The sequence below is a fragment of the Salvia splendens genome, chromosome 20, assembly GCF_004379255.2.
Source record: "Salvia splendens isolate huo1 chromosome 20, SspV2, whole genome shotgun sequence".
In the NCBI taxonomy this organism is placed as follows: domain Eukaryota; kingdom Viridiplantae; phylum Streptophyta; class Magnoliopsida; order Lamiales; family Lamiaceae; genus Salvia; species Salvia splendens.
In genome coordinates this window covers 24,685,621-24,702,561 of record NC_056051.1, presented here as the reverse complement: position 1 = coordinate 24,702,561, position 16,941 = coordinate 24,685,621, and the positions used below count along the sequence as shown (strand labels likewise).

Below are 16,941 nucleotides of genomic sequence, written 5' to 3'. Positions count from 1 at the left end.
TTTTTATTTTTTACTTTTTATCTTTTCTGCTTGGTCCTTGTTCCAGTTTATGTTTATGCTTATTGTTCTACTTTATATCTTTGTTGTTTCCTAAAACAAACCAAACACAATTTACTTTTCATGGATTCTATTTCTGAAATAAAGAACATATAAAAAAACAACACATTTTGTACCTTATTAATCTATATATTTATGTAATTTACGTTTGACCTCTTATGTTTCTTAAAATAAATAAAGTTTTGCTCAAATAATTTGGATTTTAAATATTTACTTCTTAGACTAAAGTACTATCGATGGTATAGGCATTATATTTAATATAACTAATAAAACATCTACAATTGTATTCTTAATTCACAGTCTATCGTCTATGATGATTGGATTAATATACAATTGAATTACTTGATCATTTTGAACTTATAATAAGTACTCCATATGTCTTCAAACAATAGTAGCTTCTTTCTATTTAAAGTATGTTCTATAAAATTAACCATTTTCAATTTTTGGCAAATTTATCTTTATATGAGATAGTCTCATTCGAAAAAAGAAAAATAAATAAAGAGATGTCCCACTTAAGTCATTTTCCACTAATAATATTTTAATCACATTTTCTTTTTATTTTTCCTATACTTCAACAATTTCACACTAAAGCTTGCGTCATTCTCACGATCCTTATTTTTTTGAGGACACATGAAATATGTACAAAATTATGAACCTCCATTTTAGACGTTCAAAAATCACAAATGTCGTAATTATTTGCCGCACTCTGAATCTAAAGTTATACATATGTTACTGATGGTGGGAAGAATATTTTTCCATTTATTCATGAATCATTGTAAATAAAATATACTATTTTCATCGAAAAATAGTCTCATTTTTCTAAATTTTTTTTCATCCATGAAAATTAGTCTCATTTTTCTTTAAGAAAATTTTCTCACTGCTTTTTAATTCATATTTTACTCACCTTTTTTCTCTCCTACTCACGGATTATACATTCAAATTCGTAATGTCGACATAATAGATTATTTTTAAGCGAGTATATAAAAGAGAGAAAGTTAAAAAAAATGGAAAATACAGATAAGGATTCACCAGTCAAAACCAGTCAACAATTTCTCAGTCCAATGAGGAAATAGCACGTGTCTCCCGCCCCATGAGGAATCCGATGACGCCCATCACCTTTCTCCTATATATAATTATAATCCGGAGCCCAATTCCTCTTACTCGAGCCCCGCCCCGACCCGACCAACTTCAATCACAATGGCGCCAAATCCTCGCCGCCTTCCGCCATGTTTTCCGCTACTCTCCGTCTCTCTTTTCCTCCTCCTCCTCCTCCTTCCCCGCCTCTCCTCCGCTTCCCCCCACAACTACCACGACGCTCTCTGCAAGAGCCTCCTCTTCTTCGAAGGCCAGCGCTCCGGCAGACTCCCCCCCGACCAGCGCCTCCGCTGGCGCAAGGACTCCGCCCTCCACGACGGCGCCTCCGCCGGGGTAACTTTTTCAAATTCAACCTACATTTCATTTTTTTTGCCTTTTCCAATCCCTTTTTTGTCTAATTAATTTGTGAATTAGGTTGATTTGACCGGAGGCTACTACGACGCCGGCGATAACGTGAAGTTCGGTTTCCCGATGGCGTTCACCACCACATTGCTGGCGTGGAGCGTCATCGATTTCGGTCGAATCATGGGGAGCGAGCTCGGAAATGCGATTAAGGCGGTGAAATGGGGAACGGATTATCTGTTAAAAGCGACGGCGCACGACGGTATCGTGTACGTGCAGGTAGGGGATCCGTTATCCGACCATAACTGCTGGGAGAGGCCGGAGGATATGGATACTCTGCGAACGGCGTATAAGATCGACGCGAATCACCCTGGATCTGACGTGGCAGGGGAGACTGCAGCTGCTCTCGCCGCGGCGTCGATTGTTTTCCGATCGCGCGATCCGGCTTACTCGAGGCTGCTGCTCAGCCGTGCGATCAAAGTAAGTTTGTTTGACATTTTTTTTGCTTTTTTTGGTGCATGAGAATTTCTTAACGTGAGTGAGCAGAGCTCTCAGTCTAGTCTAATTCATCCTTTTGAGTTTTTCAATGAGTTTCCCGGTCTGATGTTGAGAGGTGCAAACTGTGTTTACAGTCACTCGTGTTTGGTTGATTTTTGGTAAATTGATTAATTAATTAATGAAAAGAAATCCACGTCAAAATTCTGTCAATTTAGGAGTGATTAACGCATGTTTTTTGGCAGCTAAACATGATGATAAATAATATGAAAAGCATAGCATGATTGAAATTGTACTACTCCATGACCCGCGTTTATTCTTTATCTCTTATTCAGATAATAGGTAGCACTTAAATTATGTGAATATTAATCTCACTATTATCTTATCTAACGAAATAACATCATCTTGGCTTATCCTTCTCATGGAAGGTGTTCGAGTTCGCAGACAGACACCGTGGAGCCTACAGTTCGAGCCTAAAGCACGCAGTGTGCCCGTTTTACTGCGACGTGAATGGCTACCAGGACGAGCTCCTGTGGGGCGCGGCGTGGCTGCACAAGGCCTCCCGGAGGAGAGTGTACCGTGAGTACATAGTTCGGAACGAGGTTGTGTTAAGAGCCGGGGATACCATCAACGAGTTCGGTTGGGACAACAAGCACGCTGGCATTAACGTCCTCCTTTCCAAGGTTTACTTCACTCTCCGTCCCACCTTACTTGAGTTGTATTCCATTTCGGATTACTAAAAAAACAACACATTTAATGCAGGAAGTCCTAATGGGAAGAGCCAATGATCTCAGATCATTCCAGATGAATGCAGATGGCTTCATTTGCTCAATACTACCTGGCATATCAAATCAAATTCAGTATTCACCAGGTAGATAAATCCATTATGCAAATCATACACCTAATTTAATTACTCCTATAATTTACTAACTAAATCTATGATTTGAAAAAAAAGGTGGGCTGATATTCAAGTCAGGGAGTAGTAACATGCAGCATGTCACATCCTTTTCATTTCTGCTTTTGGCTTACTCCAATTATCTCAGCCACGCCAATCACGCTGTGACATGTCCCCACACCACTGCCTCCCCTGCTCTGCTCAAACGATTGGCCAAGCGTCAGGTCTCTTTCTATCTCCATATCTCTTTATCTATCTCCAATTGAATGGGGTTGGTTGGTTGGTTGAATCATGTTGGTTGGATCATGTGTTTGTAGGTGGACTACATTCTTGGGGATAATCCGCTGAGAATGTCGTATATGGTGGGTTACGGGAGTCGTTATCCGGAGAGGATCCACCACCGGGGGAGCTCATTGCCCTCCATGCATGCCCACCCGGCCCGCATTGGGTGCAAGGAAGGGTCGCGATACTATTTGAGCCCCAATCCAAACCCGAACATATTGGTAGGTGCGGTGGTTGGGGGGCCGAACAGCTCGGACGCCTTCCCTGACTCGAGGCCATTCTTTCAGGAGTCCGAGCCAACGACCTATATCAATGCGCCGTTGGTCGGCCTTCTGGCTTACTTTGCGGCACATTCATGAAAATCATGACCACAATTTGAAGCAAGAGTGGTTGGCAAAGCTCACCCTCTCTCTCTCTAATCCATATTTTTAACCTTAAATCAAGCCATCTATGATCTATATATATCCCTATTAATTCTATCTCCATGGGCTTATTTTTTCCAAAGCAACTATTTATATCTCAATCCACATCTTTGGTGTTGTGTCTGTGTCTGTGTCTGTGTCTGTGGTTAAGAGTTGTCTCCTCATTCCCCAGACGACAAAAAGTTGTGTTAAATATAATATCCGTCTTATTATATGTTAGTGGTCTCGGATTATATGCTTCTTTTTTGAAGAATCTTATCTTTGCAATATAACCGATTTTCTTTAAAATATGGTCATATTTTGTTAAACCTTGTATTCATATACTAATTGTTAAAAAAAAATTGTTGTCAAATCACCTATGAATAAATGCAAAATAAGTTGAACATTCCAGTCGGTAATTATTAAACTCACACTTGACATATCCTCCTTCTGTAGTTATATTAAATGCAGGCATTTATCAATGAACCATGTATATCGTGAGAATTAACAGCATCAATAATTAGCTATATTCACTCCAAACTTCAGCAAATAAAGTCATTTTCTCTGAATCCAAATAAAGACTTTCACTTTCGGAGTCATTGTAACAAACTAATTAACTGAAACATAAATTACAACTAAATAAACAAAACTTATTGTAAGTTACGTCGAGAAAATTCTATTTTTGTCTGTCGCTTTATGTCATGGCAGGCAGGTGCTATAGAATTAACATATTTTTTGTCTTCAAAGATAAAACAACTTCCTTTATAGTGCGTATAATACTAGAATTTGTAACTAATCATCTTTATTTCCTTCTTCCATTTTTCTATGCCTCATTATCACATCACATTCATAGTGTATCACTATAGTGGGCATTGATGATTTCTTCCAATATGGAATATTTCGAATAAATAGCAGGCCACTGGGTTGTCCTTAGTAAACACTCAAATGATAAAATGATTTCCACGACCCTTAGCCATCTTATTGTCTGAGAGAAGACGTCGTGTTTTTTCTTTTCTTCTAAAGCCCGTGTATATAAAGATCAAGTAAAGCCTTAGGCATTAGCCCAACTAAAGCCCACAAGAGAGGCCCAGTGGAGGAAGTAATTCAAGTGGATCAACTTTGCCAAAAAATATTGAATTCGGATCAAACAGAGCACACCCCATCTGTTACAAAAATAGTGCTAATGTAATGTAAGAAAAAGTAAATAAAATATGGAAAAGAAGATAAAATTGATAACATATGCAAGAGAAAATATGAATAAAATATTCTTAATAATTTAAGAGAAAATGTGATTATTTAAGTGGAAATTCGAAATAGAAAAATGAATCTATATTTATGGATGAATAGAAAAAATTAAATATTCAAAGAAAATAAAAACTAAGTAACTAATTGAGAATTGAGAATACAAAATCAAAACTACAGTCACCTTCGCCACCGCCGGCGGCCAGTCTAGCCTTCGTCGCCGCCCGACCTCAGTCAGTCGCGTCCGTCTAAATACCACCAATTTTAAAATCAAACCGAAAAACAATCCAAAGGCGCCGCCGCAATGCACTGTCTCGCACTGGCGCCGAGCGTCGCCGCCGCCGCCAGTTTCGATAATTAGGAAAATCCGACAGCTTGGCGTGTGAGTGAATTGTGATCGGAGCAATACTTGATAGATATCTCCAGTATGATGCAGCGGGGTACAACTCTGGCCTCTCGTCCCAGCCCTTGGCGGAGATGGAACAGCTCAACAACACGCAACAGCAGCAGCAGCAGCATCGACCTTCTTCTTCCGCCTCTTCCCGTGCCCGCCATTTCCACCCCGCCCGACCCGCCATTCTAGAACTCTTCAATCTCTACTTGGGCGTCCGTACACACTATTTTAATTTATTGATTTTGCCTTCTGATTTTGAATTCTGATTTGATTTTTCGCCTTTGCAGAGGAGATCACAGCAGAAATCAGATGAATCTGTTAGGGAACCCCCGTGAGTAATTAACAATCATATCATTTTCAATATTTGCACAAGTTCCTACTTAATTACCTGATCGTTCTTATCATTTTCATTATTATCTGTAAAAGTTACTTTCTTTTGTTGATTGCGGCCAAGTATGCTAACCACAACCTACTAATTTGATAATCCATTATGTTTATTCCTTAGTTCAGATAGCTTCAGTTCGTTAGTCCAGGGGAATATGAGGAAAAATGAGGTCTTTATGTTTGGCTATCGAAAGAGAACGTTTACAACTATGAAATAGGACCGAACAATTACTGACCTTTAAGCATACTTCGAGGGGATCACTAATTTTGGTGCTTTAAAATGGAGAGCTAATTGAGTGCTGTATATTATTTCGTTGCTTTCACCGTTTCCTTCTTTTTAATTGGCTACGTCAAAGAACATATTTGTGCTGGAAGCCATTTTATGCTTCTCGGTACTGCTTATACTTATATTTAATGTTAATTACAGGAACAAGACACAGAAGCGGGTTACTGCTATTAACAGAGAGCTTCCTCCCCCTAATGAGCAGTTCCTCTTTGACTTTGAGCAGATACAGAGCCAATTTCCTGTAAGCTTTCAGTAGCTGCTTGAAAATTCAATAAAATACTGTTTTCAAATTATGAACTTTGGTTTGTTGATATAGTCTCTACTCTGATGTAACTTTTTTTCCAGGACCAGGAGCAACTACGCGCTGTAACGGAATCTGTCCTAATATCTCTTGTTATTCAATGCTGTAATCATGCTCCTAGAGCAGAGTTTCTGCTCTTTGCTTTGCGTAGTTTGTGCAATATAGGATACATAAACTGGGATGCTTTCTTGCCGTCTCTTCTTTCTTCAGTTTCTTCTGCGGAGACCCCGGTTGGTCAGGGCAGTCAAGCTATGGCTGTTGTTGCTTCTGCAACTTCATCACAGTCAGGAGTCCCACCACCTTCAAATGCCATTCCTAATAACGCTAATTTTCAGGCATCTAATCCTGCGTCTCCTTTGCCTTCAATTCATGGCATTGGGTCTCCTGCACAATCAGGTGCTGAGCCATCCACGTTATCTCCGATGAAGTCAAATGATGTCATCTGTAATGGTCAACAGTCAGCGAGGCCAATATATCTGGTAGGGAAAATGTTATACGCAGTTTACGTCAACCTTGAGTCTAATCTAATGCCTGTCACACGGTTTGATATCTTTAACCACATGTTGAATTGGCTTGTCAATTGGGATCAAAGACAGCAAGGGCTTGATGAATTTGATAGTGCACAGTTTTGGAAGCCTGATAAAGCCCTAATTGAGTGGTTACATGATTGTCTAGATGTTATTTGGCTGTTAGTTGATGATAATAAATGTCGTGTGCCCTTTTACGAGCTCATACGCAGTGGTTTGCAATTTATTGAGAACATACCAGATGATGAGGCACTGTTTACCCTTATCTTAGAAATTCATAGAAGGAGAGATATGATAGCAACCCACATGCAAATGTTAGATCAACATCTATATTGCCCTACATTTGGAACTCCTCGACTCTTACCTCAGGCAACTACCACTGGTGAGACAGCGACAAACATGAGATATTCACCAATCACATATCCAAGTGTACTTGGAGAACCTTTGCATGGAGAGGTATGCCATATTTTGGTTATTGTTAGGAATTTATACTGTATCTTTGATTAGAAATATACTCTCTCCATCCCAGCTAAGATGACACATTTCTTAGTTGGCATGGATTTTAGGAGTTGTTGGTTAATGTGGTTAATTGGAGAAAGAAAGAGTGGGTGTAAGTATTAAATGGAGGGAGAAAAAAGGGGTTGGGTGTAAGTATTAAGTTGGAGAGAGAAAGTTACCAAAAATAGAAATGTGTCATCTTGGTTGGGACAAACTAAATAGGAAAGTGAGTCAACTTAGTTGGGACGGAGGGAGTAATATAGTAATTGCAAAATTAGATATCTAAAAAATGAAATTATTATAAATTTAGTCTGAAAACCAAGAGATGGGCTGGAAACATAACAATATGAGTTTGCTTATTTCTGAAGCTATTATGTAATCTGCATAAGCTTAGTATACTAATACAAAGTTGGATCATTAATCTGTTGGTGATTGTGATTCCCTGGTAGTTTTACTGTAGCAAAATGAAAAGCATCTGTCACAAAGACGACAGAGTCAATAAATACATTTTGTTAGACCACTCTTTTCATTACCTGGATAGGAACTTGCAGCATCCATTCAGAGAGGAAGTCTTGACTGGGAGCGAGCTATGCGATGTCTGAGACATGCCTTTCGCAACACTCCATCTCCAGACTGGTGGAGACGTGTATTGCTTGTAGCACCCTGCCACAGGACTCATGCCCAAGGACCTACACCAGGTGCTGTTTTTACTTCGGAAATGATTAGTGAGGCAACAATTGATAGGATTGTGGAATTGCTGAAGTTGACAAATGCAGGCAAGTTTTAGTGTTGCTGTAGTAATCAAGTGTTGCAAGTGTATATTTGTCTCACTTGTGAGTTTTACAATTTTCCATTCTGTTAACTTGCAGAAACAAATTGCTGGCAGGAGTGGCTTATTGTTTCTGATGTATTCTTTTTCCTCATGAAGCATGGATGCATTGATTTTGTTGATTTTGTTGACAAACTAGTGTGTCGACTTCAAGACGGTGATCAACATATCCTCAGGACCAATCACGTTACATGGTTGCTTGCACATATTATCCGTGTTGAGCTTGTAATGAATGCTCTAAATACAGACTCAAGAAAGGTAGTCTCTCATTTTACTGGAACATGGCATACTTACCCAACATGCTGCATCCTCTTGTTATTGTGGTGCTTATTTGGATTTGAACTTTACTGTGTACCCTCTAATTTATGTTTCCATCTTATTTTTCAAATGACATAATTGCTGATCATCTACTAGTCAATCAATGAATATTGTGATATTAACTTATCACAATCTGCTGGGTAGGTGGAGACAACCCGGAAAATTCTTTCATTCCATAAAGAAGACCAAAGTGCTGACCCTAATAACCCACAAAGTATCTTGCTGGACTTCATTAGCAGTTGTCAGAATTTGCGTATTTGGTCATTAAATACATCAACTAGGGAATATTTGAACAACGAGCAGCTTCAAAAGGGAAAACAAATCGATGAATGGTGGAGGCAAGTTAGTAAAGGTACTGATCCATTCTTTGAGAATGCAAGCCATTTAACTTAGCAATAGTGCTTCTAAGGATATTTTATAGCTTACTATCAATATCAATCGAATGTTGTGTGACATGGCAGTTCTAGTTAGGGAGTTACTCTAGAGGAATAATTTAATAGAAACACATGTAGTGCTTTCAATAGAAACACCCTTTTTAGTAGAGCAGCAAACATTTGTCATTCTTGTTGTTCTGGGTTCTTCTGCTGTTCCGTCATTTTTCCTTTCATCCTATCTTATTTCTTTCTTTTTGGGTTTACACTTTGACGTTCGAACCATATAATTTTTATCTTTCCCATTCATTGTTAGTGGTAGTGAATATAGTATTTAGATTTGTACATGTGTGCATTACATGCAATTTACTTCCTAAAAAGTTATCTCTTCACCACCAAAATAATTTAGTGCATGCATTTCTGTTTTTGTCCAACCTGCCTTACTAATTGACAAAATCTAAATCTTACTAATTGAAAAATATTGCTAATCTTTGATAAATGAACTTTTTACCAATTCGCTCTTGCCACTAAAAAAGTTGTATTTATAGCAGTAACCCTTTACCTCTCTTACTTATTCATTGACAAAAGCTGAATCCAGCTTATATTTGTGTTTATTTGTAAATATTATTATGGATGATCACCACCATCTCAAATGTATGAACTTTGCAATTAGTTTTGTATTATCCACCGGTAGTGATTCTATCACAGGCATTTTCCAACAATAAGCAACCATTTTTCTGTCTTCTCCCTTCTTCCTTCTCCTAAGAGGATGGGAAATGTTGGTTGAGTAAATTACTTTATTGAATTTTTCGTTCTTGTCTTTTACTCTTAACTTTCTCATTATCCCCTTGTGTGGGAGTAGTTTCCTTATCTTTTGTTTGAGTGAAAGAAGGCACCTTCCCTCTTGCCAGTGTAGGTTTTATTTCTCCCCTTTTTATGTTAGTTCTCTTTCATTTGATTCATTTGAATTGGTTCTCTCGCGAGGAAGGTTTTCATCTTGAATTGATGTGGAAATGGATGCAGTCTCTCTACCATCTCAAATTTAGACTAATGTCTTTTTCTCTACATCTGCTAAACATGTGCTCATGAATTGTTTGATATTTATATCATTACAATTACAATTTCTAATACCTAACCACACACCCTATAAACCTTATGCCACAGTTAGTTGTGCTTCATTAATCTATTTTTTTTATAATAGTACCTTAACAAACAATGTGCTGTCTCTCAGGTGAAAGGATCATGGACTATATGAATATGGATGAAAGGTCAATTGGTATGTTTTGGGTTGTCTCATACACTATGGCACAGCCCGCTTGTGAAACAGTCATGCACTGGTTAACCTCAGCTGGAGTAACAGAGATACCGGGAGCAAATCTACAGCCAAATGAAAGGTTGATGGTGATGCAGGAAGTCAGCCCATTGCCAGTATCACTGTTATCTGGGTTTTCAATAAATTTATGTCTGAAACTTGCATATCAGATGGAAGAGTCTTTGTTTTCTGGACAGGTAAAATGATGCCAGTATTACTTACATGAAAGTATATGTAAGTGGATGAACATCAATAAAAATTTCCTCTGGATGGTTCGAATATCCTTTGGAAAGAGTAGTTTGGTGTGTTCTACCCTGTTAACAAGTTATCTGCTCTTGTGTGCCTGTCACTTTTATTAGAGCTTGATGATTTTCCTTGGGTTCATTTCATTGAATTTGGGTATATTTTACACTGGAACAGGTTGTACCTAGCATTGCAATGGTAGAAACATATGTTCGAGTATTGCTCATTTCACCTCATGCACTATTTCGCTCACTCATGACGGTAATTATTCCTTTCATTTGGTATACAAGTCATAGATTCCAACTGGAGATGGGGTGGATTCGTTTTAAACCCCAGTTCTCCGAAACCGTAGAGATTCAAAAATAAGATTTGTTCTGAAAATCATCAACTGGAACGAAATCAAATCAAGGTTTTAAAAGCTGTTTTCAAGCCTCGGGTGGTTCTGAAAAGGCCCTGCAAGGCACAAGCCTGAGGCGTAAATCATAAAAACACACAAAAATCATAACAATTATAAAAAACATATGAAAATTACCACTAGTTAAGTATTTTAAATTCTGAAGTAAGATAAGGATAAAGGATTAAAGTCTTATAATCAAATAGCCATAATCAAATGTCCAAGAATATGAAATTAAAGCCTTTAGAGCATTAGGATTGTGATTTAGTCTTATTTAATTTAATTAGGGCCATGTAAAAACAGCCTGCTTCAAATTAAGGCTTAAAAGTTAAGTTAAAACGGTTAGAAACCTGCTTGAAAGCCTTAAAATGGGAGGTGTGCACCTCTTTCGCAGCAGTTAGGCGAGTCCTAAGAAGCGTTTACCTGGCACCACCTCGCACTGAGGCACTTTACAAGAATGTCTTTAGGAACCACAGACCGAACTAGAAACTGACCAAACTTGCAACTTTTTATGGTTCGGTTTGGTTTTTCAGTTACTGTTGGATTTTCAAGTTGAAATTCTTTACTCTTACAGTTGAAATATCTGGGAGACTGGGAGTAAACAATAGCCAGCATATATGACTTCATTTTTGTATTCAACAAAATAAAGTTTTATAGTCTCATACTATCATTTTCTAATTTTATAAGCACTCACTACTTTGTCTTACTAGCTACTGTCTCCGAAGAATCAAAACACACTGAGCAAACCTGCTGCTTCTCTTCTGGTGTTTGAAATTCTGAACTATCGGTTACTTTCACTCTACAGGTAATGAACATTATCTCGGTTTCTTGTGTTTGTTCAGGGCTTTATGTTTTTACTGAAGCCGAGAGTTGTTTGGATTGCTTTCAAATGGAAATGGTCAAATATTCTTCTTAAATGTAAGCTTTTTTTAGGTACCAAAAGAAAAACAAGGGTTTAATTCATGATGTCACAAAAATTATTGCTACACTGAAGGGAAAACGTGGTGACCATCGTATTTTTCGTCTGGCTGAGAATTTATGCATGAATCTTATATTATCAATGAGGGAATTTTTCTCTGTGAAGAGGGATGGAAAGGTGGCAGAAAATATCAATTTAATTTTCTTTTATAGATTGCCTTGGCAAACCCATGCCAGACTTACATTTGTCTTGTCAATGCTCTCTCACAGGGTCCAACCGAGTTTACGGAAACTATAAATCGGATAACAATAACTACCCTTGCCATCATTATTAAAACTCATGGGATTGCGGAGGTTGAACACCTGCTATACCTTCAAACAATTCTGGAACAGATACTTGCCACCAGCCAACATGCATGGTCAGAGAAGACCCTCCGCCACTTCCCTGCTATTTTGCGAGAGGCCTTAGCTGGCCGGATAGATAATAGGGGCTTGGCCATTCAAGCATGGCAACAGGTACTTCATACAGTGTCTCTCTCTTAGCCACCCACCCACCTGCATTGTATTGAGGCAATAATTTGCTTGATGCAAATCCAATAGGCTCTGGTTAGATACCCAAAGGGAGTTCCAATGGTTGCATAGATGCTCTTCAGCTTATGCTAAAAGTTGTTCATACCTTTTCATTATCTTTGCCTGACAGTTGGGACATCACCTTCTCTACACAAACAATGTACTAATATTATTAACGATCATTCCTGATAGAATGAAGTGATGTCAGTTGCAAAATGCCTTTTCTATTATCTTCATTTTTTTTGTTGGGAGGGTAGTTGTCCATTCATCAATTGCAGTGCTAAACATTAGCATAAACAAGGTAGCTATTTAAGTAGGGATTGATTCTCCGGAAGAAATATCTGGGCTCAAGAAGAGTAGATACAGCTCTAAAGTCTTGTAGTACTTCCATGATCTACATTTTATCTCAGAAGCCAGAAGAACCATATTCACATACTAGAATAATATAGAACTCCCAAAATCAGAGCCATCCATCTTTTTTGAGAAAGATTCTTCTTTCCTCCATTTCAAATATTTAAGTTTATAATGTTGCAACTTACTTGCTGACTTTGGGTAGCAGAACATCTGAACATCACTGAAGGCTCAGTAATAGCCTTTGCAGTATAAAGAGGACATACAATAAGTTAACAATAAACATGAAAAGGAACATGGAACTATAAATTCCTTGGTTAGTAATTCTTTTCTATATTTTTTCTTGTTTGACCATTTTCGAGGCACCATAGTGATTTGTACCATTCTTTGCCTTCCTTTTTATAATTCTGAAATGTATGCCTCATGATTATACAATTCTAACATATATATGGCCATTGGCAGGCAGAAACAACTGTGATCAATCAATGCACACAGCTTCTATCTTCATCTGCTGATCCTACGTATGTCATGACTTACATTAATCACAGTTTTCCTCAACACCGTCAATATCTTTGCTCTGGTGCATGGATACTGATGTATGGCCACCCTGAGAGCATTAACAGTTTACATCTTGTAAGTTTCTCCAGGTATAAAATCCAAAAAGTATGTTATGATTTGGAGCATTGCTTGCAAGAAATATGTTATAATTGTAACTTTGCTGTCTTACGTGCACACATATAATTGTATGATGTTATTCAGGGTCGCGTCCTGAGAGAATTTTCCCCTGAAGAAGTTACTGCCAATATCTATACAATGGTGGATGTCCTATTGCATCATTTCAATCTAGAACTTCAGTGTGGACGGTCTTTGCAGGTTTGTCCCTCCACCTGAAATTTGTTTTCCAACTCCAGGGCTCTACTTTTTGTTGCTACGGGTATTAGGTAAACTGAATGAGTTAAAGGTCCAATTTTTTCTCTCTGATCAGGAGCTTATGATGAAAGCTTGTGCCAACCTTGCCTTCTTCATTTGGACTCATGAGCTATTGCCATTAGACATTTTACTGCTAGCACTTATTGATAGAGATGACGATCCCCATGCTCTGCGAATTGTGGTATGTTCACTTTATAGGCTTGTTTCGTATTATTTCTGATTTTTACTCCACTATAACATTACTATTTATTGGTAATATATGGACTTCTTTTTCCAAATTCTTAAGGTTACTGATGCACTCACAGAGTAACAAAATTTTCTTTCCCTCCAAATAGATAAGCATACTTGACAGCAAAGAACTTCAACAAAGGGTGAAACTGTATCTTATAAATCGTGGTCCAGCTGAGCATTGGCTTTACTCTGGAGTTTTTAAGCGTACTGAATTGCAAAAGGCCCTTGGAAATCATCTGTCATGGAAGGAAAGGTGATATTCCTCATTGCTCACATAATTCAACTATTCATTTTCCCAAAATAGAATCGATTATTTTCTACGATTTTGTGTTAGCAGGTACCCGACATTTTTTGATGATATAGCTGCAAGATTGCTCCCGGTGGTTCCCCTAATCATTTATAGGTTTATCGAGAATGATGCTTTTGATGCTGCTGACAGAGTTCTGCATGTTTATGCATCATTCCTTCATTACTATCCTTTGAATTTCACATTTGTGCGTGATATACTTGCCTATTTCTATGGTCATCTTCCAAGCAAACTTATCATTCGGATATTGACTGTATTAGATGTGAAAAAGGTGATGATTGCTCTTCATCCAGATATTTTCAGACTTTTTTTTACGAGATCAATGTTTTTATCTTCCTGTTGCTTTTTCAGATACTATTTTCTGAAGCCTTCCCTCAGCATATCAACTCGTCTAATGCTCCTCCACTAGACTATTTTGCTACACTTCTATTGGGCCTGGTGAATCACGTAATTCCTCCCCTGAATAACTCCTCTAAGAACGGGCAGGTTGGAGAAGCCTCAAATGCTTCTGTGCGAGCGCCGCATAACAAGGCTCAAGCAACATCACAGGGTGGTCCATCCGTTGCTCCTGAAGGCCAGAAACCATTCTATCAGCTCCAGGATCTTGGCACATATACGCAGTTGATTCTCGAAACGGCTGTTATAGAAATCCTCTCTCTTCCTATCACTGCATCCCAGATTGTATCCTCACTTGTTCAAATCGTTGTTCACATACAACCAACTCTGGTCCAATCCAGCAATGGGTTACACCCAACTAGCGTCGGCCAAAGTTCTGTGTTGCCTACTTCTCCATCAGGGGGAAGCACTGATTCCTTGGGCACGACTAGGACTCCCACAGCAGCAGGATTAAGTAACTCTAACTTTGTTTGGCGAAGTGGTTATACATGTCAACAGTTGTCTTGCTTGTTGATCCAAGCTTGTGGTCTGCTTTTGGCTCAGCTACCCCCTGAGTTTCATATTCAACTCTATATAGAGGCGGCACGTGTAATAAAGGAGAGCTGGTGGCTTTCCGATGGGAAAAGATCAGTCTCTGAATTAGAATCTGCCGTTTGCTATGCTTTATTAGATCCAACATGGGCTGCCCAGGACAACACCTCTACAGCCATTGGTACGAGTTTCCAGGCATATCATCAAATTTATTATTCTTACTGTTTATACCCGTGCCTCAGCATTTTATTTATTTTCCTGATTACATGATGGAAAAAGCTATTTCACAATGAACTGTGCAAGGACATAAGGTATCACCTTAGTCTCACTTATGTGATGGAACCAACTGACTTGAACTGGTCATATATATACGATTTAAAATGGTCGTCGCTGTTTTGTGCCAATTTAATGTAGCTATCTATTATTTGACGAATTAAGTTAAAGGACTTAATTTCCAAAGCATGACTAGAGCTCAGATCATTGCTCATATTGGCGTATACAGGTAATGTGGTGGCACTGCTGCATGCTTTCTTCAGTAACCTTCCTCTAGAGTGGCTGGAGGGGACACATCTCATTATCAAGCAACTCAGACCTGTAACATCAATAGCTGGATTGAGAATAGCTTTCCGTATTATAGGCCCTTTGCTCCCTCGATTGGCCAATGCTCACACCCTCTTCAATAAGGTAATGAGTATGCTAAACTCTGAAAGAACAGATTACTACGATACAGGTCATGCCTTCGTTTTGGCATATACCCGAAGAGGAAATAGTTAATAAAAAAAATCCGTTGAATTGTTCTGTTGCATAATTATTACACTATTCTTGTCTTGGTTGTAGAAATAGCCATTACTAACATTTCAACGTTATTGCCAGACGCTATCGGTGCTGTTAAGTGTAATGGCGGATGTCTTTGGAAGGAATTCACAGCCTTCAGCTCCTGTCGAAGCATCGGAAATTGCTGATATTATAGACTTCCTGTAAGCAGATGTTTAAACTACATCCGTGCAATGCTTCCATACTTCTTTAGGTGATGAAATGATCAGGAATTCGTGTGCAGGCACCATATAGTTCATTACGAAGGGCAAGGAGGGCCCGTGCAAGCAAGCAGCAAGCCGAGAGCGGAAGTGCTGGCTCTCATCGGAAGAGCAGCTGAAAGTTTCAGCCCAGATGTACAGCATCTTATGACTCACTTAAAGGCTGATGTGAACTGTTCGATATACGCAGCTACACATCCAAAGTTTGTTCCGAACGCCAATTAACTCGGTTATGTCGACGCAACTTAAGCTGTGCCTCCGAAGATAGACGGCAGCTGCAGTTGATGGAGACATAAATCAAAGTGTCTGTAGAAAATGTTTTTCTTCGGTTCACTTTCTTGCAAAGATGAGATTTCTCATTGGTTTTGTTGTATGCTTAGTAAGTTTATTACTCCAACAATGAGCATTGTTAGATAGAATTTTGCTATAAATGGTGCCTTTGGAAAGATACAACCGTAAATAATACAATTACCATAAAAACAACATAACTAGAATTCCACCACTATGAGAAAAAAAAATTCAAATTTTACATTGCTGTAAAAACATTTAGTTTGATTGTATTTTCAACCTTTTTTTTGTCATTATGAGATACCAGAATTCAATTCTGTCTCCTACCATTAGAAATATAATTGGGCCCATTTCTAGTAAACCCATTGTTGAGAGAGAGAGATCGATTCAATGGGCCCAAGCGATCAATTGGGCTTTACTAGCAGATATAGCTTTATTTTCTTATTGTTTTAAATATTACTACTACTTTTATATTCCACTTAAATTCACACATTTTCTTTTTTCTTTTTTCTTTTAAAGATATTTCACTCAAAATGATACATTTAAAAAAAAATAAAAGTATGTTTTATCTACTTTAATCTCTTTTACCACAATATATTAAAATCTTGAGCTAAAAAAGAAATGTTTTGCTTTGAATGGGATGGAGCAAGTATTTCCGTAAATGAAATACATATGAACATGTTTTTTGCAAGTGAATCAAGGTATGTACTTTGTCCTGA

General features: G+C 38.2%; 2 protein-coding genes across 2 annotated transcripts; both read left to right on the top strand.

The window, feature by feature from the left end:
- The first annotated feature begins 1,229 nt into the window (after positions 1-1,229).
- On the top strand, positions 1,230-3,841 carry LOC121783044 (endoglucanase 8-like). The gene is made up of 6 exons (XM_042181079.1): positions 1,230-1,485; positions 1,567-1,974; positions 2,418-2,672; positions 2,752-2,860; positions 2,945-3,108; positions 3,202-3,841. Exons 1-6 carry the CDS (start codon positions 1,255-1,257, stop codon positions 3,523-3,525), a joined length of 1,491 nt encoding a protein of 496 aa, XP_042037013.1. The 5' UTR covers positions 1,230-1,254; the 3' UTR covers positions 3,526-3,841.
- Positions 3,842-4,940: 1,099 nt separating this feature from the next.
- Positions 4,941-16,422, top strand: LOC121782035 (mediator of RNA polymerase II transcription subunit 23-like). The gene is given in 22 exon segments (XM_042179736.1): positions 4,941-5,255; positions 5,258-5,415; positions 5,491-5,534; positions 6,015-6,114; positions 6,219-7,157; positions 7,741-7,975; positions 8,069-8,286; positions 8,491-8,698; positions 9,949-10,226; positions 10,450-10,533; positions 11,377-11,471; positions 11,600-11,762; positions 11,855-12,100; positions 12,968-13,138; positions 13,265-13,378; positions 13,491-13,616; positions 13,771-13,919; positions 14,004-14,244; positions 14,325-15,081; positions 15,403-15,584; positions 15,774-15,877; positions 15,958-16,422. Coding segments are annotated over 22 exon segments (4,833 nt in total). The 5' UTR covers positions 4,941-5,236; the 3' UTR covers positions 16,160-16,422.
- Positions 16,423-16,941: the final 519 nt, after the last annotated feature.